The following is a 25,742-nucleotide window of genomic DNA, read 5'->3' as shown; positions in this document are numbered from 1 at the left end:
TCTTCAGCCTCACAAATGGACTCTCAACTCTGCAGCTCTTCATCCAATCTTTGCTCAAAGGGGCACTCCTCAAGTGGACTTATTTGCAGCTCCCCACATTCAAATCTCTGTCTGGAAGCCAATGTGTTTCTCCTGGACTGGTCGGGTCTCTTCCTGTATGCATTTTCTCCAACTCCTTTCATGTTGAAAACTCTATTCAAACTCAAATGGGAAGCAGCCACCATGATACTTATACCTCCTCAGTTGCCCAGGCAACATTGGTTCTCCCTTCTACTTCAACTCAGCACCAGGGAACCAATTCCTCTTCCCATATTTCATACTCTGCTTACTCAAAATCAAGACTCGCTTCTACATCCCAACCTGCAATCATTACACCTGACAGCTTGGTTTCTCTCGGTCTGAATTCATCTACATTGCATCTTTCTCAGCCTGTTTGCACAATCATTGATGCATCCAGGAAACCAGACACTCAACAATGTTATCACCAAAAGTGGACTCGGTTCACTTCCTTATGTCTCTTGCATCATCATAACCCCACTTCAGTGTCAATGGATTTGGTATTGTATTATTTACTCCATCTCTCTAACTCTGGTCTAAAATCTACATCCATCAGAGTTCATCTCAGCGCTCAGATTTTCATGTTCCAGTCGAGGGGAAACCTCTTTCAGCTCATCCTCTGGTTTCCAGGTTCATGAAGAGTCTTTTCAATGTGAAGCCACCTCCTCCTGTGGTCTGGGACCTTAATGCGATTCTTGCCAGGTAGATGAAACCACCATTTGAGCCATTGGCTACAGTGCACCTCAAATTTCTCACCTGGAAAGTTGCCTTCCTCATAGCACTCACTTCTGTCAGAAGAGTCTGAATTACAAGCTTTGGTGGCATATTCATCTAAAGTTTCTTCCTAAGGTGGTCACTGAATACCACCTCAATCAGTCTATTATTCTACCAGTGTTTTTTTTCTAAGCCTCATTCTCACCCGGGAGAAACGGCGTTGCACACTTTGGACTGTAAACGTACTTTGGCATACTATATTGACCACACAAAATCACACCGAACATCATCTCAACTGTTCGTTTCTTTTGACCCAAAAGCACGATTTCTAACTGGTTAGCAGCATGTATATCGTTCTGCTATGCTCAGGCTGGACTGTCATTGGAAAGCCATGTCACAGCTCATAAAGCTGAGCAATGGCAGCTTCCGTTGCTTTCCTCAGATCTACTCCTATTGAAAAAATCTGTAAAGCTGCCACCTGGTCCTCAATTCATACTTTCACTTCTCACTATTGTCTGGAAATTTTTTCCAGACAAGATGGGTGCTTTGGCCAATCTGTATTACAGCATTTATTTTCTTAAGGCCAACTTTCCCACCTTCCCAGTATTGTCAGCTTTCAGGTCACCCATGTGTGAAAATATGCTGCCTGCTTGTCCTGGGATAAAGCACAGTTACTTACCGTAACAAGTGTTATCCAGGGACAGTAGGCAGATATTCTCACAACCCACCCACCTCCCCGGGTTGACTTCTTAACTGGCTTATCCTAACTGAGGGGACCGCGCGCCTACGTCAGGCGGGAAGGCACTCGCGCATGCGCGGTGCGGGCTATCGCAAACTTTCTAAAGTTTTAAAGTGTCGGATGCACTTTTGAAATCCTTGCCGGGGCTCCGTCGGTGATGTCACCCATGTGTGAGAATATCTGCCTGCTGTCCCTGGATAACACCTGTTACAGTAAGTAACTGTGCTTAACTAACAGTGGTCAATTTAATTTAATTTTTTTATTTTAAAAAAATTGTCAACCGCCTATTCCTAAGCGGCATTACAGAAGTAGCATACATAAAGTAAAACAAACATGACTTATACACATATCTTAAAATACAAATGAATAGCTACATCTTAAAACCAAGATTTCATAAATCCTTGCAGAATCATTCATCTTAAAACCAGCATTAAACAACATATCATTTATTGAAAGGTTTCTAGAAATAGTGTAGTTTTAAGTTGTTTTTTTTAAACATCTGAATATCAGATAGAGCCCTCAGTGGTCTAGTTAATTTGTTCCACAGCATTACTGCCATGATGGAAATACACTTCTCCCTCCGTAATCACGTTTTCAGCAATCGTGGTTTCGATTATTCACGGTTTTTAGTTTCCTGGCTCCTCCCCCCAAATTACATCAGCTTGCATAGAGAAATTGCTGATTCCAAGCGTTTACAGAGAAAATTGCCGATTCCCAGCACTTTCTTCACCGTGTTTTGTCACTCCTTCAGGAACAGGCCAGGTCTCCCACCATGTTATTCGCAGTTTCACCATATTCACGACGGTTTTTAATAGAAAACAGCGAACAACATAAGAAAAAGTTATTTGCGGTTTTTCTGTATTCGTGGGTCTGTTAATCCCGTATCACAGCGAATACGGAGGGAGAAGTGTAGTAGAAATTCTTGTGCTCTCATAATGCATTTTGGAGAAGTTCGTCAATCCGTCAATGACAAACGTATTGCATCTGCTTAGAAAAGCTAATAAAATCATCCATCATATAAACTAAACTAAAACGTAGCTTTATATACCGGGTCTTCAGCCAGAAAGGAGCTCGACACAGTTAACAGTAACTAAAATGATTTATATAAGCCCGCATGTAAAAATTTGTAATAGAGCAAATAATGCAAAGGTTCAAAAAACTCATCTTGTTTCTTCTGAATTCCATCAGTCTCATTTGTACATCCAACAGCACCAAATAATACCAAACTGGAGTCAACTGATATTGGCCAGTGTTTTACTGAACCAGTTCAAAAACATTGCTTGCCCTAGAAGTAGAATGGAATGTTGCTATCATCTGAGGTTTTGCCAAGTACTTGTGACCTGGATTGGCTACCATGAAGACGGGATACTGGACCATTGGTCTCGCCCAGTATGATTATTCTTATATTCTTAACTTTAAGCATACATTAAAAATGAAGGGCCTTATTACTAAGCTGCTCTGTGCTATTATTAGCACATGGGTTTCCTGCGCACTGAGGCCAAAGTTAGCGTGTGAGCCCCTACTACCACCTGTTTGCTAAGCAGTAAGTGCTCATCTGCTAACCATGTGCTAATCAGTTAGGGCACAGTAATGTAACTGCGTTAACTGATAAACTCAGGCCTTGCCTACTCTCCGATCCCAAATGCCCCTGTAATAAAAAAATAATAATAATTTAAATCTGGGTTTTAGTGCATGGGAAGCACACATCAATCTCAAAACACCTGAGCGTGTCCTACGATAGTACCTTTTTAACCTGTGGTAATTACAGCTTAGTAAAAGGACCCCGGAGTGATTTTCAAAATCTCAATAACACATGGAAGTTAGACCCTACTATGTAATCTCAAATCAACCTGGTGCAATCAACCCAGTTCCCAACCCAGCGCAATATGTCTAGTGGTACTGAATGCTAGAGTTCTGTATCTCAACTTGCAGGTTCTTTGCAGAAAACTGTCAGTCATGTTTTCAACTCTGCCTCTTTCACAGGGAGCTGCTCCTGCCCCCTCAGTCATGCCAAGAAAGGAAGGCTAGCGTCTAAAGCAGGGGTGCCCACACTTTTTGGGCTTGCGAGCTACTTTTAAAATGACCAAGTCAAAATGATCTACCAACATTAAATTTAAAAAAACACAAAGCACAGTGTACGCTGAGAAAATGTTAATTATCATTCCTATTCCAGGTTTTTTTCAAAGAGGTCAGTAACAACAATACAAAAATAGACAAATATACCCCCCTCCCTTTTTACTAAACCACAATAGCAGTTTTTAGCGCAGGGAGCTGCGCTGAATGCCCCGTGCTTCTCTCGACACTCATAGGCTCCCTGCGCTAAAAACCGCTATTGTGGTTTAGTAAAAGGGGGGCCATAGTGCAAAATATAGACAGCAGATATAAATTCAGACACATTTTGATCACTAAATTGAAAATAAAATCATTTTTCCTACCTTGTTTGGTGATTTCATGAGTCTCTGGTTGCACTTTCTTCTTCTGATTGTGCATCCAATCTTTCTTCCCTTCTTTCAGCCTTTATGCTTACTCTCCTCCAGACCTCATTCCCTCCCCCAACTTTTTCTTCCTCTCTCCCTGCCCTTTCTTTCTCTCTGCCTCCCTTTCTTTTTTTCCTCTCTTCATGCCCCCTTTCTTTTTTTCTGTTTCCCTTCTTTCCTTCTGTCTCCCTGCCTGCCCCCTTAATTCCCTCCCCCAACTTTTTCTTCCTCTCTCCCTGCCCTTTTTTTCTCTCTGCCTCCCTTTCTTTTTTCCTCTCTTCATGCCCCCTTTCTTTTTTTCTGTTTCCCTTCTTTCCTTCTGTCTCCCTGCCTGCCCCCTTTCTTTCTTTCTCCCTACGCTTCACCAAGCCACTGATACCACCATCGAGGAACAGACCCCAAAACCGCCACCGCCGCCCCACCAAGCTCTCTCTGCTTCCCTGCGGGCCGACCAGCATTCCTCTCCCCGACGTCAATTCTGCCATCGGAGAGGAAGTTCCGCCTAGCCAGGCACCGATTAGCTGGCCCGAACTTCCTCTCCCGACAGCAGAATTGACGGGGAGAGGAAGGCTGATCAGCCCGGTAGATCGCCAAGGCAAAGTGAGTTGATCAACCGATCGATTGCGATCGACCTATTGGGCACCCCTGGTCTAAAGCCTTGATTTCCATATGGATTAAAATGGCAATTTCCTCCGTGTATGTGGGCTGTGGTAAACAGCCACCGATCACATTGAGAGCGTACTCCACTAGAGGAGTTGCTGCCACATCGGCGGACGCTAGGGCTGTCTTGCCCGAGGAGATCTGTAGAGTGGCTACATGGTCTACTCTTTAGGCTAAATATAGTATCCAGGAAGGACACCACTTCCAGGGCCTCTTTCTTAAAAGACAGGTGCAGCAGGCCCGCCCTGAACTCTGGGGACTGCTTTGGTACATCATTAGCATTTAGGACCAGTAGACACATTGCACTAAAAAGAAAGATTAGGTTCTTAACCTCGGTAATCTTTCTTGTAAATGTGTTTAGTGGTCCTGAAGCCCTGCCCTGTGAATGGGCTTCGCCTGCTTTAGGATCAGTCTGGATTTGAAGAATTCTCTGTCTTTCAGATGAGCCGAGCAGATTAAAAAAAAAAAGTTAATGTATAGGAAAATCCTCAAGACCATACAGTTCGGTTTAGCCCTTTATTTGGCATTGTTGTTCTGCAACAACATGTGTTTTCTATTACTCTTATGGGAGATCTGCATTAGAGAATGACACGGTGACGGTTTACCCGCAGCCACCGGGTTTAGATGCGGGTAACCCGCCAAAACGGGGAACAAAAACTAGCAGTCGCTGCGGCGACGGGGACAAGGCCATTCACCGCCCCGTGGAGCGGTGAATGGTCTTGTCCCCGCAGTGAGGCATGAAGGATCGCGCGGTCCCTGCAGCCCACACCCGCCTGCCCAATCGATCCTAGTGATTAGCCAGCTCTCTCCCTTCTCCTCACCTTAGTTTGTAGGTTTTCTTTTTCGGTGACTCGCACGCTATCAAAGAACCGCGCACCCGCTGCTGCTCAGTTTCGATCTTCTGCTCTGACGCAACCGGAAACAGGAAGTTGCAGCAGAGCAGAAGATTGAACACTGAGCAGCCGCGCGTGCGCGGCTCTTTGGGAAAGCGTGCAGGTCGCCGAAAAAGAAAGCCTGCAACTAAGGTGAGGAGAAGGGAGAGAGCTGGCTAAACACTAGGATCGATTGGGCAGGCGGGTGGGGGCTGCGAGGACCGTGCGATCGCCCGTGTTCCCGGCTCAAACTGGAAGGAGGGAGTGAAAGGGAAAAGGATTCTGGGCCAAGGGGATGAAGATGGAAAGAAAAACCCACAGCAGGGAAGGACAAGCAGGTGAACCAGATGCTAGAAGCAGGGGGGGAGGAAGAAAGAGGGAAAAAAGCTAGATGGGGTTGAAAAGAAGAGACACACTGGTATGGAAGAGGAAGATAGGGGAAATCTGGACACAGGAAGGTAACAGAAAGAGGGGAAATTATGTGCATGGGGCATAGGGACAGAGACATAAAGGGGACATGCCATGGGGATGGTATATAGACACAGAGGGGGGGGCAATGGCAGATACATAGGGGAGATATTAGAAATGGGGAAAATAGGAGCACAGAAGCGAGATGGTTTGTGGGGATGGGACAGGGACCGAGCTCGCAGGCTCCAGTGGCTTGCACAAATTACATTGTAACGTGCCATGAAAATAAGAGGGAGGAAGGTAGATAGATAGGCCACGCGAGAGGAGCTGAAGGGTGGTAGAAAGGAACAGATGGTAAAGGAGGGAGGGAAGGGTGGTGGTGGAAAGGAATAGGACAGACATTGAAGGAGGGTGGAGAGGAACAGACCCTGAAGGGAAATGTGGAAGACAGAATGGGAAGAAGACAGATGCCAGACTATGGGGGAGCGGAGGGAAGAAGATGCTAGACTAATTGGGGGGGGGGTGAAGGGAGAGGCACAGTAACAGCAAATGGAAGACGCAGAGAGAAGACACACAGTGGATGGAAGGAATTGAATGAGAAGATGTGGAAAGCAGAAACCAGACAACAAAGGTAGAAAAAAAATTCTATTTATTTATTTTTTGCTTTAGGATAAAGTAGTATATTAGTTGTGTTGATAAAATTTATAAACAAAGCCCTGTCAGCTGAACATCTCTTTCTCTAGTTCAGCAGCAGGAACTTTGATTTATAAGAAAGGAATAAGCTAAATATTACAGTACTAAGGCTTATATGGATGCAGCGGGGACGGTGACGGGGCGGTGAATGGGATGGCAGTGGCGGTGATGGGGCGGTGAAAGGGATGGCGGTGACGGGGCGGTGAAGGGAACGGCGGTGACGGGGCGGTGCAGAGGATGGTGGGCCGGGGACGGGGACAGATTTTTTCCCCGTGTCATTCTCTAATCTGCATCTCCAAATGCCTGTTACTTGGCACTGTTGCTCTTGTTCAGCATCAAGTTACATAAAGCAACCGTTTCACTATCTGCCAATTAAAGGGTTAAGTCTTTGCCTGCTAGCAGGACATGCAAGTGGCTATGAACTCTATATATGGTTAGTGCTGGTTGCACAAGTTTAGATGTCATAATGTTGATTACTATGTTTGTTATAGAGCAGACCTGAATTGTAGTGTCAGAGATTTTTCCATGTTTCCCTCCTTCCAGTTATGTCTTTTATTACAGTGCAACTTGATTGCTTTTATAAGAACTGAGGGGGCAGGGGCAGCTCCCTGGGAAAGAGGCGGAGTAGAAAACACGATTGACAGTTTTCTGCAAGCAACTTGCAAGTTGAGATTACAGAACCCTAGCGTATACATCTACAAGAAAGAAGATTGCTGAGGTAAAAACCTAATCTTTCTTTGTCATTCAAACCACAAATCAATTCTTGATTTAAAAGAACATGGTGTTGAGATTTATACAAGCACAAATCCCTAACTTGCTCTACACATGTATTTGTTGTGAGGAAAGGGAAAGCAGCAGAAGACTTGCTTATGACAGATTGTATGGAGACCATGCAATCACAGTGCTCAGCTATCCCTGTAATCAGGATGGAATGAATCTGTGAAAGTATCTTTATTAAGATGATGTCTTCATTTTTCACTTTTTTTTTTTTTGTGCAGTCTCTTTATTCAAATTTTTAAAGTGTTACTGAGAATACGGTGGAAATAAAGTCTTTTGCATAACATTTGTTTATAAAATGGATTCACAAATTTTTTAACAATGGATCCCATACTTTTTAAAATTGTACAGATCCTTTACATTCTGCAGTTATTTCTCCATATTTAACCATATCGCATAGAGAAGATTACCAGAATTGGAAACAAATACGTTTATGATCTTTCAAGTTATGTATTAATAGTTCTCAGCGCAATGGCCATAACATAATTTACAAGGGCTGATTGAAAAGTAATGAGACTGCCTCTTGTTTATTTTTTTCCAAGAAGTAGATGTGGCAATGCTGTGCTGGTTCTTGTGGAGCTCATACATCAACGTTTCTGAACCTGCAGTTGGACTGCCGTTGTTTTCATTGTTGGGTTACAGTGAGAGGAAGGACTTTGTACATTTCATCATGGCAGATGAGGAAGACGTATCTGTGAGAGTATGGAAAGAGCAGTAATGAAACTCTAGAAATGTTATGGCATACCAGCGTGCTCGACTTTAAAAATAAATGGGACATCCACGTGGGATCCCTACGGGGGTCGAGCTAAGGAACTGGATCATTAGCACTTAGACTTGATGGGGTGGGTCAGAAGAGTGGGCAGACTTGATGGGCTGTAGCCCTTTTCTGCCGTCATCTTTCTATGTTTCTATGTTCTATACTGTGGTGAAACAATTAGCCAAGCAGCAGTATTTCGATGGTGGGAAAACTTCAGAGGGTAACACGCGAGTGACAAACTGGCATTGCCAAAGCTATTGAGATGCTGCAAAATGACAGGCTAACTTTGCAACGACTTTGAATAATTTTTGAAACACTACAAAAAATGTATTGAATATGAAGAACGCTACTTTGAAAAATAAAAATGTTCAGATCCTGCTGATGCATCTGTTTCTGATTTTTTTATTTATTTTAACCCAGTCTCATTACTTTTCAATCAGCCCTCGTATTTATATTCTGCAACAACCTTTCAGTTCAGTGTGGATTACATACAAGAGCAGGTCACAAACAGGAATATATATTACAAACACCATATTCATAAAACCAGAATATCAAACAATTTTTTGCTTTTTATCTTGCAGGCCATTACTACCTTCCTGTGCTTGTATGGCATGGTGTGGTATGCAGAACACTATGGTTCCAGGCAAAAGGTAATTGAGCAGCCCTCTGATCTTTACTGTGTTAAATAGAGGAACATTCCAGTAGCCATGATAATTTTGGAGAACTTGATTCCTCATAGAAATTTTGAGGAAGGGCCCTATATGATCTGAAAAACTTGTCTGCTTCAATATGATTTGTATATTAAATCTGCTTCTCTGAAAATTCAGGGATATTTTCTTTGGTAAGTAGGAGCAAACATTTGTTTGATCTGTGCCTATATGTACAGATTTTCATATACGAGGGTAAATCAAAAAGTAAAGGCAAAATACATTTAACAGCTTTAATAGAACTAACTGTGAGCAACTGAACATATCACTTTTCCACATAGTCCCCATGCAAGACAGCACATTTGTTGTATCGTTCAACTAGCTTTTGCATTCCTGCAGAGAAAAAGGTTTCTTTGTCAACCTTGCCAGACCGGTACAGCCTTTACTGATGGTTTCAGCCCTCACAAAGCGGCATACGGTGTCGGTTGAAGGCGGCTCTGCTTTGAGGGACCCTGAGGACCCTAAGTTGGAGTCCCTTCTTAAACAGAGTTTTAATGTTACTGCCCTGGCAGATCAGGCAGCAATGTGTGGTGGCCTTGTTGTTCGGGCATGTTTTCGGTGGGCCGAGCATGTTCTTGATCGTGAGTCTGATGGCTGGGACTTGGTGGAGCAGGAAGTAGCCAAGATTGAGATGGGTGCTTCTTATCTTTCTGACGCTATGTATGACCTCATGCAAGCTTCGGCTAAGTCCGTGGCTCTTGGGATGGCTGATCGTCGTACCTTGTGGCTCCGGGCATTGTCGGCGGATGCGGCATCCAAGGCTAAGCTGACAAAATTTCCCTTTTGGGGATCTTTCTTGTTTGGAGCGGATTTGGACAAGCTGGTTCAGACCTTAACAGATTCTAAGGTGCCTCGTCTTCCTGAGGACCAGGCTTGTTTGCCTGCAAGGGTTGGTTCTGCTCAGGGGCGTTTTCCGCAGATACCACCCAAAAATCTCAGTTTATATTTGAGTATACAGTGTATGGTACTCCAATATTGACTGGATAAATGTCACATCATGGAGTGCTAGGGAAGTACTAGTAGTAGATGCAATAAATGACTGCTTCTTGGAGCAACTGGTCCAGGAACCAACAAGAGGGAGAGCTATTTTAGATTTAGTCCTTAGTGGAATGGAGGGCATACTATGAGAGGTAATAGTGTCAGGTTCTTCTACTCAAATTACTCTCATGTTACCTCTCCATAATTGTATTTGACTCTGACCTGAGCAGGGAGGGGGGACAGGGTGCAGAGCCAGGGAGGGAAGGGGGTTGGGTGCAGTGCCTGGTAGGGAGGGGGCTGGGTGCAGAGCCTGACAGGGGAGGGAGGGCATACACGCTTGGTGCAGATCCTGGCAGGGCACTTGAATATTCAAGTCAATCATTTTTCCTTCTTTTTTGGGGGGGAAAAATGGGAGTCTCAACTTATATTCATATCAACTTTATTCGAGTATATACAGTACTTGAAATCATCCATTATTATACTTCAAAAAGATGTAAAAAGGATGGAGTTGGTCCAGAGGAAGGCTACTAATATGGTGCGTGGTCTTCGTCATAAGGTGTATGGGGAGAGACTTAAAGATCTCAATATTTATACTTTAGAAGAAAGGCAGGAGAGGGGAGATATGATAGAAACATTTAAATACCTATGTGGCGTAAATGCGCACAAGTCAATTCTCTTTCATTTGAAAGGAAGCTCTGGAATGAGAGGGCATAAGATGAAGTTAAGAGGTGATGGGCTCAGGAATAATCTAAGGAAGGTACTAGGGAGGTACTAGTAGTAGATGCTTCATCCATGCATTGAGACTCGAGCTCTACCTGTCTTTTGAGTCCTGTGCATGGAACAGGGAGCAATTCTGAAAATGCTACACTGGAGGTTCTGGATTTTAGCTTCCTATCTAAGAGCTTAAATTTGGCTTCCAGAACCTTTCTTCCACATTTCCGTATGTCATTGGTACCCATGTGTACCAAGACAGCATGTTCCTCCCCAGCATTGTCTAAACTCTATATTTAGGTGACACATGAGGTCCACTACCTTTGCACAGGCAGGTGACCAAGGGAACTTCACCAGCCACCCAGCTATCTACGTGCCTAATGATTGAATCTCCCACTATAACGGCCTTCTAACCCTTCCTGAGCAGAAGCTCCTGGAGACACATTCTTGGTGTGAGAGGTTATTTCATCTGCTGGTGGACAGATCCTGGCTACAGGATTACTTCCTTCTTCACCAGGGTAATGCTGTTCGTTAAGAAGACCTCCCTCTGAGGTAGCACAGAGACTGCCAGACTGGAGGTGGAACTTCTCTACAACATCCCTGTAGGTCTCCTCTATGTACCTCTGTCTCCCTCAGCTCCTCCAAGTCTGCTACACTAGCCTAAAGAGATTGGACCCATTACCTGAGTGCTAGGAGCTCTTTGCACCAAGCATACATATATGATCTCTTACCAACTGGGATGATGATAAGAGGTGATAGGCTCAGAAGTAATCTAAGGAAATACTTTTTTACAGAAAGGGTGGTAGATGCGTGGAACAGTCTCCCGGTAGAGGTGGTAGAGACAGAGTCTGTGTCTGATTTCAAGAAAGCCTGGGATTGGCACGTGGGATCCCTTAGAGAGTGGAAGAGATAATGGTTACTGTGGATGGGCAGACTGGATGGGCCATTTGGCCTTTATCTGCCATCAGGTTTCTATGTTTAAACATGTGATACTCGGTTAAAAGACTGGATAGCCCCCATCTCATTGCTGAACTGGTGCCTGCATCATTGTTAAGGCAAAATGTACTGGACTATTTTGCCAAATGTGAACTTTAAACTCTAAGCTATGCTTTGTCCTGAGGTCTGTATATTAATATTAGGGAAACTGTCCCTAAATCCCTTAAATCACCCTTTGTAAGCTGCATTTAAGTTGCTAAGAGCATTGGCGTATGTACACTAATTACATTTTTTTAGCCTTGAATGGTTCAAGGGTCTATAAATCAGAGATCAGGCCAGGGGTTGGGTTGAGAGGGAAGGAAGGAATTAAAGTCTAAATTGAGGCTGCCTATACCTATTAGCTGTGCTTTATGTTGATGCTATAGCAATATCCCAACAAAATCTTACCAGTGAAGGTCTCTCTGTCTCTGGAAGTCCTCTCAGCACCTCTTCTGTATTCTAAAAGAAAGAAGTATAGCACAGCTGCTTATCAAAGCCTTAGGGTTTGGTTATGAAAACTGCAAGATTGTCATAGCTGCATGTCCTCCCCCTCTTCTGCTGGATGTTGGAGCTACCATGTGAAAAATGTGTATAGGCCAAGCATATCATGGCGGGTTGGCCGTGGTAGTTGTGTGGTGGAGTTGTGCAAGACTGAGTGTGTATGTGTGTAAGGAACAAAAAAAGAGGACTGTTGGGTGCACAGTGCAAGTATGTAATGGGCCTTGTCTGAGATGGGCTTCTGAAATAGAAATATGGTTGGGAAGGGGGGGGGGAGGTTGAGGGAGCAATGTCTGAGGTGAATCTACTGGAATGGTATCAGGGATGCAGGGAAAAGGTGTCCAAGATAGGTTTCCAGGAAGGATGGGAAATACAGGAAGGGAACCTGAGGAGATGTTCATGGAGTGGGTCTGCCAGGAATTGGGGGGGGGGGGGCTGCAACGAAGGAAGCCTAGGCAAGGTATCAAGGGTTTACAAAGAGGTTAGAGATACAAATGAAGATTTAGGGAACAATGCCAGCCTCGTCTCCCTTCATATAACAATTTTTTTTTAAAGTGTAAGTGCAGGTTGGAGGTGGTACACACATCACTTTCTTCTAGCAGGACAGGAGATCAAAGGGAATAAAGTTACCAGAGAAGCAATAGAAATGAGAGACTGCCAAGATATGTTTTAAGGGTTTGGTTAACATTCCTCTTAGTGACTTAATGTAAACAGGGCCAGAACACATTCAGTTTGTATTTGACTCCTTTCCTGAAAAATATATCTGAAATGTCTTTGCTTCTACTATAAGATGGTTGAGAAGGAGTTGCCTCAAGGTTAGTGCAGTGGACTGAAAACCAAGGGAACCAGGTTGGATTCCCACTGCATCTGCTTGTGACCCTGGGCAAATCACTTAACCCTCTATTCCAGGGGTCTCAAAGTCCCTCCTTGCGAGCCGCAATCCAGTCGGGTTTTCAGGATTTCCCCAATGAATATGCATGAGATCTATGTGCATGCACTGCTTTCAGTGCATATTCATTGGGGAAATCCTGAAAACCCGACTGGATTGCGGCCCTCAAGGAGGGACTTTGAGTTCCCTGCTTCTATTCTGTATCGCTTGGTAGATTTGGTATAGTCCTTACAAATGGGTTATATGCCTCACTGCTACCAGCAGGTGGAGACTGAGTAAGACCTGTATATCGGACTCCCCTCTTAGTACTGTTGGAATTTTGTTTTGGACTCCTGGGTTCCCCTTTTGTATCCGATAGAGCTTGGACGGGTCCTGTTTGGGGATCCGACCGACCTTGGGGGTGTTAAACCCGGCGGGTCTCATGCTAGGTCCCTTCCTCCACCTCCCCATATTTTTGTAGAGGTGCCTCAGCTGGCAGCCTGGCCTCCTGGTTGGTCAGCCCTCCAGCTTTGAGAGCCGTGTAGTCTGTTCTGTAAAAAAAAAAAAAAAAAGACAAAATCCTGAGGTGTGCCAGTCTAAAGGGCTCATTTCCCTTTATAACTGCCTTTTTACTTATTTTCTCATCTAACGGCACTTTTCTTTCAGCTAGAGTGGTTTTCAACACAATGAGCACTTTTAAAGGGGATAAAAATGCTCATTGTGCTCCAGACGCGAGGTATTCGTGGCCAGCCTGTGCTAGCATTGTGCAGGCTGGAGCGGTGGGGTAGCCTCGTCGGCAGCAGATACCGGCAGCCAGGACACCCCGCCACATATACCTCGTGAGTCCCCTGCCACCAACAGTCAGGGAGAAAAGGATTCCCTTACCGCCGGAACGACTGGGGATTCCCTTTTCGCGTCGGTCGGTTCCTCAGCCTCAGCGTCAGGAAAGTCCCCAGCTTTTCAGACGCAGCAGGCCGCAGGAGCTCCGATTTTGGCGGTTTCAGGTTCAATTTTGGCGGGAACCTCCTCCTTCATCTCGGTTACCTCAAGTGACTTTCCCCCTGTTCTGGAAATACAGGGGCAAGGTATGGCAGGGTCCCCTGCTGGTGTAGGGAGTCCCTTGGGGCCAATGTGGGTTTTCTCCCTGAATTTATGTTAGCACTTTGTAAAGATTATGTGCTGGTGGCTGGAGGTTCCGTGTCCACTACGGGGGTTTTTGAGGGGGACGGGGTTTGCCCCAAAGTCTTCCCCGGTGTGGCCCCACACAGCAGCGGTTTTGCCCCTCTCTCTACTCCTCTCTCATCCAAACATGCAAGGGTCTCTTGGGATGAGGATTTTTGCCCACAGGAGCAAGATGTTATTGATAAGGACCTGGACCCTTGGAGAGATTTCCAGGATCCTCTTGGGGGGGTTGGATTCCGCCAGCGAGGGGTTCGAGCACCCCCCACCTGGCAAAGATGCATCTGTGGTGCGCATTTTTCAGCGGGAAGAACTTCATGAGTTAATTCTTCAAGTGTCCTCAGTTTTGCACTTTGAGGACACTGTGTCGGAGCCCCTGCGTACGGTGGACCCCTTGCTTCTCACTCTTTTCCTATGCATCAGGATATTCGGGATATTATGCTCGCACAGTGGCAGGTGCCGGAAGCTCCCTTTCATTTTGTGCACTCCATGGCCTGCCTCTGTCCCATTCCTGAAGGGGATAGGGACACTGTGAAGTCGCCTGTAGTGGACGAGGTGGTCTTGGCCATCTCTAAAAGGCATACCGTGCCTGTTGAGGGCGGTGCGGCCTTGAAGGACCCAGAGGAACGTAAGTTGGCGTCCCTCCTTAAACAGAGTTTTGATGTGCCAGCTCTGGCGGACCAAGCGGCGATGTGTGGCGGGCTGGTGGTTCAGGCATGTTTTCGCTGGGCTGAGCATGTCCTTGACTCGGGTAAAGCTCAATCTTGGTTAGGTAATTTGATTCATCGAACTAAATCATACTGTTCTTTCAGGAAACTAGTAAAGACGTACTTGTTTAAGAAATTCTTATCTGTTTAAGAATTATGCAATTATATTTGTCTTATGCTTACTGTATTTTTATCACTGATTGTCCAGTTCTTCTTATCTGTAAACCGCCTAGAACTCTTTTGGGTGTTGACGGTATAGGAAAATAAAGTTGTTATTATTACTATTAAAACTGAGGATTGGGAATTGCTCAAGCGCGAGGTGGCAAAGATTTAATTGGGTGCTTCTTATCTTTCAGATGCCATGTTTGACCTCTTGCGAGCTTCTGCCAAGTCTACTTTGTGGCTTCACTTGGTTGGTGGACGCGGTGTCGAAAGTTAAGTTGACAGTTTCCTTTTAAAAGATCTATCTTGTTTGATGAGAACCTGGACAGTTTAGTTCAGACTCTCACTGATTCTAAAGTGCCTCGCTTGCCTGAGGATAGGCCTAGGCCGCTGGATCGAGGTGGCGCTGCTCATGGGCGTGGCTATACCAGTCTACCAAGTGATACAGAAGGAGAAATTAGGTTCTTACCTGCTAATTTTCTTTCTGTTTGCTTGTAGACTGGTATAGTCCCCCATCCTGTCTGTCTTTGTGCGGTGATTGCAGGTTTTTGTTTTGCTCGTGTGCAGAGTTTGTTTTTCTACGGGTTCTAGAATTTTTCTAGGTCCGGGGAGAAGTAAGAACAGCAGCTATGGCTTAGCTGATGAGCTGTGGGGATGTTTTCTATACCAGGATTAAGTTATACACATGTTCCAGCAGTAGTTTATAAGTATTTGTTGGTTTTGCCACTCCTGTTCAGAGTGTGTTATACTGTTTTCAGTTGGAGTCTTTCCTAGGTTCTGCTTGGCTATTCGGCAGACTGAGTTGCTGGGCGGATTCTAGCCTGATATACAAATTTGTTCTCAGTCTCCACCTGCTGGTAGCAGTGAGGCATATAACCCATTCGTAAGGACTATACCAGTCTACAAGCTAACAGAAAGAAAATTAGTAGGTAAGAACCTAATTTCTCCTTGCTCCAAGTCCAAAACTTAGAATATGAACTAACATATTACAAATATAAACTGTTTAACTGTATATCAAATGTATGACCATTACTATGCTCTGCCTCCTTGCCATTGATCCTGATGGTATTGGTTTTAGTGAGAGCATTAAGGGATGATCTAAACGGATTATCTTTGTATTGTATGAACAATTGATCCACTCTCCTAGTAATATCATTTGCTAAACACGCTGTGGGTACTCTAAACATATGCTTATTTGATGTATAAGTGTTAGTGTCTACTTTTATAATGTTGCACTATTGTGATAGCATACTCAAAGAAGACAGTGCAGCCAATAGGTAAAATGAGAGGGAATCAAAGAAGGAAAGAACATGGGGCCAAACTTGCTGGTTAAGGAATCCTGCAGACCTTAGGCTATTCTTGCTGCTCAATTTTCCAGTCCTAGGCAAAGGACTCATTCCAGTTGAGATTTGTTGATCAAGTACATGATTGGTAACATCCCTTTTATTGCAGACCCTGTCAGAATGTGAAGACAGTAATTATGACACAGATGGTCCTTGGCAGCATTCGGATTACTACACAGGTGAGTTGCAACTGCATCTGAGGTCCTCACTTGCTGGACTATGGATGCTCAGGTACCCTCCTCTTCCTTTCCAATGAGAAAGCCCAGGAAAGCTCAGAAAATCAAACGTATTCTGCAGCTGAAGTTCTAGAGCACTTAGGAGCATTACTCAGATTAGGTTCTGCATATTTCTTGCTAGTTTCCTGGGCAGCTTTAAATTGAACTCCCAGTGTGAGGAATTTTAAAGTGGCATAATAGCATAGTATTTCAGCTTAAAAAAAAGAAGGCCTTTGTTCAGTCTTCTTTCAAATACTCTAGCTAGCAATTGTGTCTGCTGTTCACATGTCTCTCTTCACTTACTTGGCTTCAACATTCAGGTCTCTGTCCAGTCCATATATTGACAACTTTTAGATTTAGTTACAAACCTTTTCCAAATTTGAACTTAAGGTGAGCTGCATTCTAAGAGGACTTACATTTTATACTTGAGGCAGTTGAGGATTAATAGAATTACCCAAGATCACATGGAGTGGCATTGGGATTTGACCTGGGCTCTCCTAGTTCTCAGGCTGTTCTAAGCACTAGCTTACTCTACCCTTCCTCATGACATAAATGCAATGACAGACTGTACTAGAGCTTATTCTCATTCTACTCATGAAGCCTTTACAGCCTGGGGGGCAGTCACTTCTTTATCTTCTGTGGTAGACTACTCCTCCTCTAACCATCTCCCCAAATCTGGGAGCCTTTTCCAAAACGGTCTCTTGGAGACTCTTGATTTGAGTTTGTGCTATTGCCTGTTCACCCTTTTTCTTTAAATTCAAAAAGTATCTTTGATTGCCATCATCGTGTTGTATGATGCTAGTTGTGCTTGCCATATGATGTAAACAAATCCCCTACATAAATCTTCGTAAGATCCTCTTAAATATTTCAATTGTCTTCGCGGGGTGGGGGTGGGGTTCCGGCAGGAGGGAGTGGGCATTAGAGAGTTGCGCGGGGACAGAAATCCCACCCGTCCCCACCCGTCCCCGCCAAAGTCCCACCCGTCCCCGTGAGGACTCCCACCCGTCCCCACCCGTCCCCGCGAGGAATCCATCCGTCCCCACCCGTCCCCGCGAGGAATCCCCTCCGTCCCCGCCTGTCCCTATAAACTACAGAAATAGTTATTTCATTTAATTATGCTACTGAATTAAAGGCTCTGGTAGAAACCCATTTAAAAATAAGCAAAAAGACTTTATTAATTTGGAAATATTAATTGGGAAGAATACATACTTTGTAAACGGGTTTCTACCAGAGCCTCTAATGTTTATAAATTTTTATCAACACAACTAATATACTACTTTATCCTTAAGCAAAAAAAAAAAAAATAATAATTTTTTTCCTACCTTTATTGCCTGGTTTCTGCTTTCTTCATGTTCTCATTCAATTCCTTCCATCCACTGCCTCTCTTCTCTCTGTGTCTTCCATTTGCTCTGTTACTGTGCCTCTCCCTTTCTCCCCCCTCCCAAATTGGTCTGGCACCCATCTTCTTCCCTCCACTCCCCCCATAGTCTGGCACCTCTGTCTTCTTCCCTGCCAGCGTCTTCTTCCCATTCCCTCTTCCCCATTTCCTTTCAGTGTCCTTCTCCCCCACCATCTTTCCCATGTCCTGTCAGGCAGCATCCTTCTCCCCTCTCTGCCTTCCCCATGTCCTTTCAGCGGCCTTCTCCCCCCTCTGTCTTCCCCATGTCCTTTCAGTGGCATTCTCCACCCCTTTGTCTTCCCCAGTGCTTTCAGGGTCCTTCCCCCCCCCCCTTCTCCCGTTTACCCCATGTCCTTTCAGCGTTCTTTTCCACCCCTTTGTCTTCCCCAGTACTTTCAGCGGCCTTCTCCCCCCTTAAGCGTCTTTTCTTCTCCACTCCACCTTTCCTCCCTCCCTGCCTCCACCTTTGTGGCGCTTTTGCACCCGACCGACAACAGAACAGGCCCGGTCGGACAAATCTCCCTGTCCTGTAGCCGCGAATCTAAATTACCTTCTTACAGCAGCTGGAGTAGTGAAGCTGCTGTAAGAGGTAATTTAGATTCGCGGCTACAGGGCAGGGAGATTTGTCGGCCGGGCCTGTTGTCGGTCGATCGGGGGACCTGACCGGCTGTGCACATTCTCCGGGGCGGACCGCCCCCTCCCCCCTCTTTCGTACGCCATTGCCTTCTTCCTACCTGCCCTGCCGCACACAGCCGACCGGAAGTCTTCCTGATGTCAGCGCTGACGTCGGAGGAAGGGAGGGCTTTGCTTAAGCCCTCCCTCCGACGTCAGCGCTGACATCGGGAAGATTTCCGTTCGGATGTGTGCTGCGACAGGGCAGGTAAGGAGAAGGAGACTACCCTCGCGGCTCGACCAACCCCGCTGCGATCCAACCCCGCAGGAACCCCGCGACCCTCGGAGGCGTCCCCACGGGATCCCCGCGACCCTAGGGGGCGTCCCCACGGGATCCCCGTGACCCAAAGGGGGAACCCGCGGGTCCCGCGGGATTCCCGTCATCCCCGTTCCCGTGCAGCTCTCTAGTGGGCATCCCTCCTGCTGGCCGAAGGGGGGGTTCCTGCTGCAGCAGCCGCTGCTAAACTGATCACATCAGGGAGATTCTCTTGCCGCAGTTGACTCAGCAACTGCGTCTATTTGAAATGTAGACCAGCATTTTGCTGGCCTACATTTCAGGTGCCTATCACGGCCCTAGGGATATGCCTAGGGCCACCTAAGCTCACCTAAGGCCACTTACAGTGAAACCACACTCACGCCTAACCTTGGGCGAGCTTAGGCGGCCCTACACACCTCCCTAGGCTGGTGAAAATGTCTACAGTGTAGGCAGCTTGCCTCAGGGTGGTTTAAAAAAAAAAGTGTTTCACAATTGGCTGGTTAGACAGTAGTAGGATGACTACCGTTGCCTACAATCAGGATGCCATTTATTGGATTTGCCCCAAAGTGTCCTACTAAGATCTACTCTGTTGTGACCTAAACCGATAAAATATGGAGGACTACAGGATGCCCTCCTGTCCCCTTTGGTTTTTAACCTCTATATCAGACTGGTGATAGACATTGCCTTAAAATACCAAATAAAAATCCACTCATTTGCCAATGACATACAACTGTACCTATTGCTAGGCTTAAAACAAGATGCTCAAATCTCCAATCTACATGACTGCCTCTAAGAAATAAAAAGCTGATGACCCGAAACAAGCTGCAACTGAACGTGGTGAAAACCAAACTAGTCTGGATAATAAGAGAGAACCCCTAACTTGCACGCCCATCAATTTTGTGGGAATCTACCACCCTGATGACCAAAGACAAAGTACATGAGCCTAGGAGTGATCCTTGACGATGACCTGTCGTTGTCTGACCATATCTCTCAAGTAGTATCCGCCTCGTTCTACTACCTCCGGCAGCTACAGAAGATCAGACGATACTTCTTAGAACCAGATTTTCACTTAACTACTATATGTTTTCATCTTTTCAAAATCTCACTGCAAAAAAAAATACCCATCAACACAATGAGTACAAAATGCTGCCATCCGACTGCTGAAGAATCTTCACATATGAGACACAATCACCCCAGCCCTAAGTGCTGCCGATCGACAAACGATGTATATTTAAAGGCCTAGTAATGACCTATAAACTGTTCCATGACATGGTACTGGCCTATATGGCCACCATATTACTATCCTATGCCCCAAATCGAATGCACCGCTCACAAGAAGAAAACCGATTATGTGTGGCTTCCGCCTTGAGACTGCCCGAAAAACATAGAAACATGACGACAGATAAAGGCCAAATGGCCCATCTAGTCTGAAAAAGATCTTACTCGCATTACCTACCAACATAAGATCAATAGAAGGTCTACTGAACTTCAGAAAGGCAAAAAAAAACCAAACAACCCACCTCTTCCCTTGACCCTCTAAGAGAATGCACTTACCCAAATTCCCAGATCTTACAAAGCAGAGCACCAGCCCTCCGCTGTCACGAGTCTCAAATACTAATGCTCTTCGCCCACCGTACCATAGCAGTTTTATATTATACCACAAGAGGTGACTTGATAGGGTAGAGCATCATATGATGGGCAATATAACTGTTAACTTTATATTGCCCATCATATGATGCTCTACCCTATCAAGTCACCTCTTCTGATATAATACATAGCCTCCACTGAGCAAGATCCTACCATACTATCTACTATGTCAGACCACAACATGTTTTTGTCATATAATGCTTTGCCGCATTTTGTCTTACTTTTCACCTTTTCTTTCTCATTCTACTATGCATATTATATTTGCCGCACTGTCTAACCTGTTACAAATTCTCATGCTATACCCAGTACACAATATTTGCCATCCCATATCTACCATGTTACATGTCATACTGACATGTCATACTAGGTTAACCACACTTGTATAGTATGTTTGCCATGCTATGTTTTACCATATGTTGTTGACTGTTTTCCCAGCTCTGTCAGACAATGATGTCTTGCTATGTCATTTTTGCTATCATCTTTAATATGTATGTAAACTTGTAGCCCACTCTTGAGTTCTCCTGGGAGGACGGGATATAAAACCAACCAAATAAATAAACAATATCTCTCCTTCTTTGCCATGTTTTAAGTGTCCTATTTTGGTGGAGCTCTGCTGAGAGTTAAGGAAAGGTTTTGTAGCCAGTGAAATAACATTATTTTAGTCTGAACAGCAGGTGGTGCACTTGTATAATTCAAGTTAATCATATTTGCTTAAAGTATCTCATTTTCATTGCTTCACCCACTAGTATGGGAAGCAGCAATATTAAAAATAAAAGGAGACGATTTAGTAAAAACTGTTGCATTAAATTTATCAGACCAGTAGTATCTTTATTGTACAGTAGATATCCAATATCTGGGTTCATAGTGCAGTTGAAAGCCTTCTCAATGGATGTCAGGATTAATTCTGTAATACTACAATATGTGTATTTATAGAGGGTCTTAAGAAGGTCTAACACATAGCAAAATTCCATGCCACCTTTGTTATAACAGGAGGAATAGCACAGACTCTGATAAAATGTTTAGAAAGAAGCTTTCTGGAGATGCTGGCAGAATCCATAAATATGTATCCCAGGTGTCTTTAAAGCCCTTTCAAGATGAGGTGAATCTTGTCATAAGAACAGCCATATTGAGTCAGATCAATGGTACATCTAGCCTAGTATACTGTTTCCAACAGTGACCAATCCAGGTCACAAGAACCCTGTCAGGGATGGAAGTGCCTTGGGTGCAGTATAGTGGTAAAGGCCACAAGATTTGTTCTAGCTGGGTTCTAAGCTGAGGTGTGTCTAGGGTAAGGAGTTAGGGGGCCCCTTAATATATCCAAGATCCAAGTTTTGCAAGGAAAGGGTCTTTTTGCCTTTTTTCTGCCTCTCAACCAGTAGGCTGAGCCATCAAGGGTGGAGAGTTGAGGCCTTGTAGAAGGTAGACACCTAAGGACTAGCACATTCAGGAAAAAGGAAAATGAGGAATACCCTTAGCTGTTAGCAAGAAGGGGTAAAACGTTCCACTCAGGGAAGGGCCAGTCAAAAGGATCTAGGTTTTTTATCTCGGCCACAAAGCCTCGAAGAGCCTACCTTTGTCTCCTTACCCAGTATTGATCTTAAGTAAACTCTAGGCCAACAAGCAGTCTTATTCTTTATTGAAACAGGCACAGGTATAAACAGGGCTCTGGTGTATGCTAAAATTGTATTGCACACTCTGTCCTGGATGGTGGTGTTAAACCCCAGGTGCAATAGAAGCACTCTGTACTTCAGCCATGTTTATGGTGTCCTGTATCACTTCAGCTGACTTCTTTACTATATCAGTAACCCTCAGCCCCTGTGAGACAGGGCCAAGTGGCCGGAAATAAAATGAACTACATATGTTGCAGTGCTGCTCGTGAGTTGTTCTTGTCTGCTCATAGGCTCCTTTTATGTGCAAGGTGAATCTTTCCATTCTGTACATTTAGAGCTCCCTAGATTTCTGCCTAATAGTCAGAATTTGATTTAGAATACTTTTCCTTTTATCTTCTAGCTAGAGCAGTCCATACCAATGGACTATACCCTGACCAGCAAATAGTGATAGAGAAAAACAGTTTTCAGTGACATCTCATGTAGAGTATAGCCTAAGAAGATAAGAATAGTTTTACTGGGTCAGACCAATGGTCCATCTTGCCCAGTAGTCTGTCCTCACGGTGGCCAATACAAGTCACGAGTACCTGGCAAAAACCCAAAGAGTAGCAACATTTCATGCTACCGATCCAGGGCAAGCAGTGTCTCCCCCATGTCTGTTTCAATAACGAATTTAGTTATTTATTTTATTTATTTTGTTTTCTATCCTGTCCTCCCCAAAGAGCTCCGAATGGGTTACAGGCCAGTACAGTTTACAGGTTGCAATTTTCCATAGTTACAGTGCAAGATTTTTCAGTACAAGTTTTTGTCCTAACTCAACACAAACCAGGGATTTTTTTTTTTTTTTTAATAAATAACATCCACACCTGGTTTACAGTCCTAATCTTTGCAACTGGTCCTTTTAACTTCTTTTTAACCATTTTCCTCATTTTATCATAGTCGCCCTTTCAAAAATTAAACGCCCCTACGGTAGATTTCTTTTGCGATGTTACTCCCGGTATCAGCTCAAATTTGATCATATTATGATCACTGTTTCCCAGCGAACCCAACATAGTTAACTCCCGTATTATGTCTTGCATTCCACTAAGGACTAAATCTAAAATAGCACCCCCTCTTGTCGGTTCCTTGACCAGCTGCTCCAAGAAGCAGTCATTTATGACATCTTGATGTTGGGGTCTGTGTTGATCTCATTGTTTCTCTGCTTGTATTTGACAACTGTTAACACTGACTGTCTCCGTTACAGGCTCTATTTGCACTGGTTTTTGTTATGGCTCGGGGAGGCATCTTTCCATGCTCTTACACACCTATAGATCCACTTTGGAGTGGATCTGTTGATCTGTTCAGTCTGGATAAGTGGAGGAGGGGGAATATTGGGGGGGAGGGAGGATGGTGGGGAGGGGGGGTCGGGTAGGTGTGGGGTGTAGTGTACTATGGATAACATAGTACACTACACTACATATTGATACACTACATATTGATGTTTGGTTTTCAAGCTTTTGGAAGAAAAGATACTTTGTTTTGTTTTCATAGCCTTGGGTTGAAAATCCTGATCTTGAGTTCTCTGCACTGTCAGTGGTCAGGGCTTTGGAAGGCCTATTTTGCACCCTGAGATTCTGACTCACCTACTTGCAATGACTTTATTTCAACTATCCTGGGTTTGGTTGGGAGTCTCGGATGGTGTTTCAATGCCTATGACGTACTCGCACATAGTACATTTGCACCATCATTTATGCCCTTGGCGAACACGATGCAAATTGTTTTCTGGAATGTCTTCGGAGTAACATCTGCAATTATAAGAACCAAAATACTGAATCAGCTAAAATGTCACAAAGCGGACATCATCTGTTTGCAGGAAACCCACCTCACTGATTTAGAACACTTCCAGCTGGGTAGATCCTGGGTGGGTGCAGTATATGCAGCTTCTACTCCTCCGAAACGAGCTGGCGTGGCAGTATTAATTAATAATCCCTTACTCTATAAGGCACGCCTGGTGGAGAGAGATCCGTAGGGTCGCTATTTATTGCTACACCTGACAGTGGGTACTTATTCGTTTCAACTCTTGAATGTTTATGCACCCAATGCTTATGCTCACTCTTTATTTGAACGTATTACTGCTTTGCTGTTGGAGCGGGTGGCTGACCCTGTGTATTTGGCAGGGGATTATAATCAGGTTCTAGATCAGAGTAGAGATCGTTCTGCTAATGGAGACCCCCAGGCGGGAATGACGACTCGTGCCATACCATATCTTTGTGCAGCATTGGATTTGGTTGACCCTTGGCGTTTGCTACATGCAAATGAACATGATTATACTCACAGGTCTCGTGCACATGGAACTCTCACTAGGATAGATTATATTCTTACTACCAGACGTTCCTTTCTTAACATTGACTCTGCAGTCAAAGGCCCCTCAATTATATCGGATCACTCTTTGATTTGGGTAGATGTGAATGTGGGCTTTGGTCTGGGCCCAGCGCGTTGGCGTTTTCCCAGTTACTTATTTCAGGACGATCACTTTAGAACTTTTCTGCAAGTCAAATGGGAAGAGTTTTTGGAGTTTAATGGTTAACATCATCACGACCCGGAATTATTTTGGAGTACAGCTAAAGTTGTTCTTCGGAGGGATTGCATTGCCTGTGTGATAGCTAGAAATTGGCGGTTATCTAGGGGAATCCTCCACTTAGAACAGGAGTTGGCAGCGGCTAAATGTCAGTATAAACTGGATACAAATCTCGCTAATAAACGGCCTCTACCCTACCAACCTCAGCAAAATCATCATCACCCCGATCCTCAAAGACCCCAAAGGACCGATAGACCAAACAGCTAACTAGAGACCCATTGCCTCTATTCCACTCTACGTCAAAATAATAGAAGGACTAGTTGCCAAATTCCTCTCCAATTACCTAGAAAACCATAACATACTCCATCCCACACAATCCGGCTTCAGAAACAACTTCAGCACGGAAATACTACTAGGATCTCTCTTGGACACAGCCAGACAACATCTCAGCACAGGAAAAAAAATGATGCTCATACAACTAGACCTTACCGCTGCGTTCAACTTGGTGGACCATAACATTCTACTACAAATCCTGGATACAATAGGTATCACAGATAAAGTATACACATGGTTTTAAGGATTCCTTAAATCAAGAACCTATAGAGTAAAATCAGACAAACAAAAATCTGAACCTTGGTCAAACCCCTGCGGAGTTCCCCAAGGATCCCCTCTATCCCCAACTCTCTTCAATCTCTATACAGCCTCCCTCAACTCTCACCTGGACAAACAGCTATGCCGATGACATTACCATTCTCATACCCTTCGATCAACCTGAACTCTCCATGACGAACACAATATACCAAACACTAAAATCAAACCTGAATGAAAGATCATAAACTGAAATTGAACCCAGATAAAACGAAATTCATCCTCCTAGAAAACAACAAAATACCAACCATAACCAACATTGAAATCAACGCAATCAACGCATACAAACCACCCTAAAACTGCTAGGAATAACTATCGACAGATGCTGCACCATGCAACCGCAAATCAATAAAACAATACAAAAGTCATTCTTAGTCATGAGAAACTTAAGACAAGTTCGGAAATTCTTTGAGAAAACTCAATTCCAGCTCATAGTTCAGTCCTTAATACGAGGCCTAC

General features: G+C 44.5%; 1 protein-coding gene across 1 annotated transcript in view; it reads left to right on the top strand.

The window, feature by feature from the left end:
- Window positions 1-25,742, top strand: part of PTDSS1 (phosphatidylserine synthase 1) — a 150,483-nt gene that overhangs the window by 111,539 nt on the left and 13,202 nt on the right. Inside the window, exons 11-12 of the mRNA XM_033933165.1 lie at window positions 8,736-8,804; window positions 16,392-16,461. Coding sequence (XP_033789056.1) covers window positions 8,736-8,804; window positions 16,392-16,461 — 139 coding nt within the window. The remainder of the gene's footprint in view (window positions 1-8,735; window positions 8,805-16,391; window positions 16,462-25,742) is intronic.

This window comes from Geotrypetes seraphini, chromosome 2 (assembly GCF_902459505.1).
Source record: "Geotrypetes seraphini chromosome 2, aGeoSer1.1, whole genome shotgun sequence".
In the NCBI taxonomy this organism is placed as follows: domain Eukaryota; kingdom Metazoa; phylum Chordata; class Amphibia; order Gymnophiona; family Dermophiidae; genus Geotrypetes; species Geotrypetes seraphini.
Note: the sequence above shows the minus strand (reverse complement) of the source record. Positions and strands in the feature narration are given on the sequence as shown.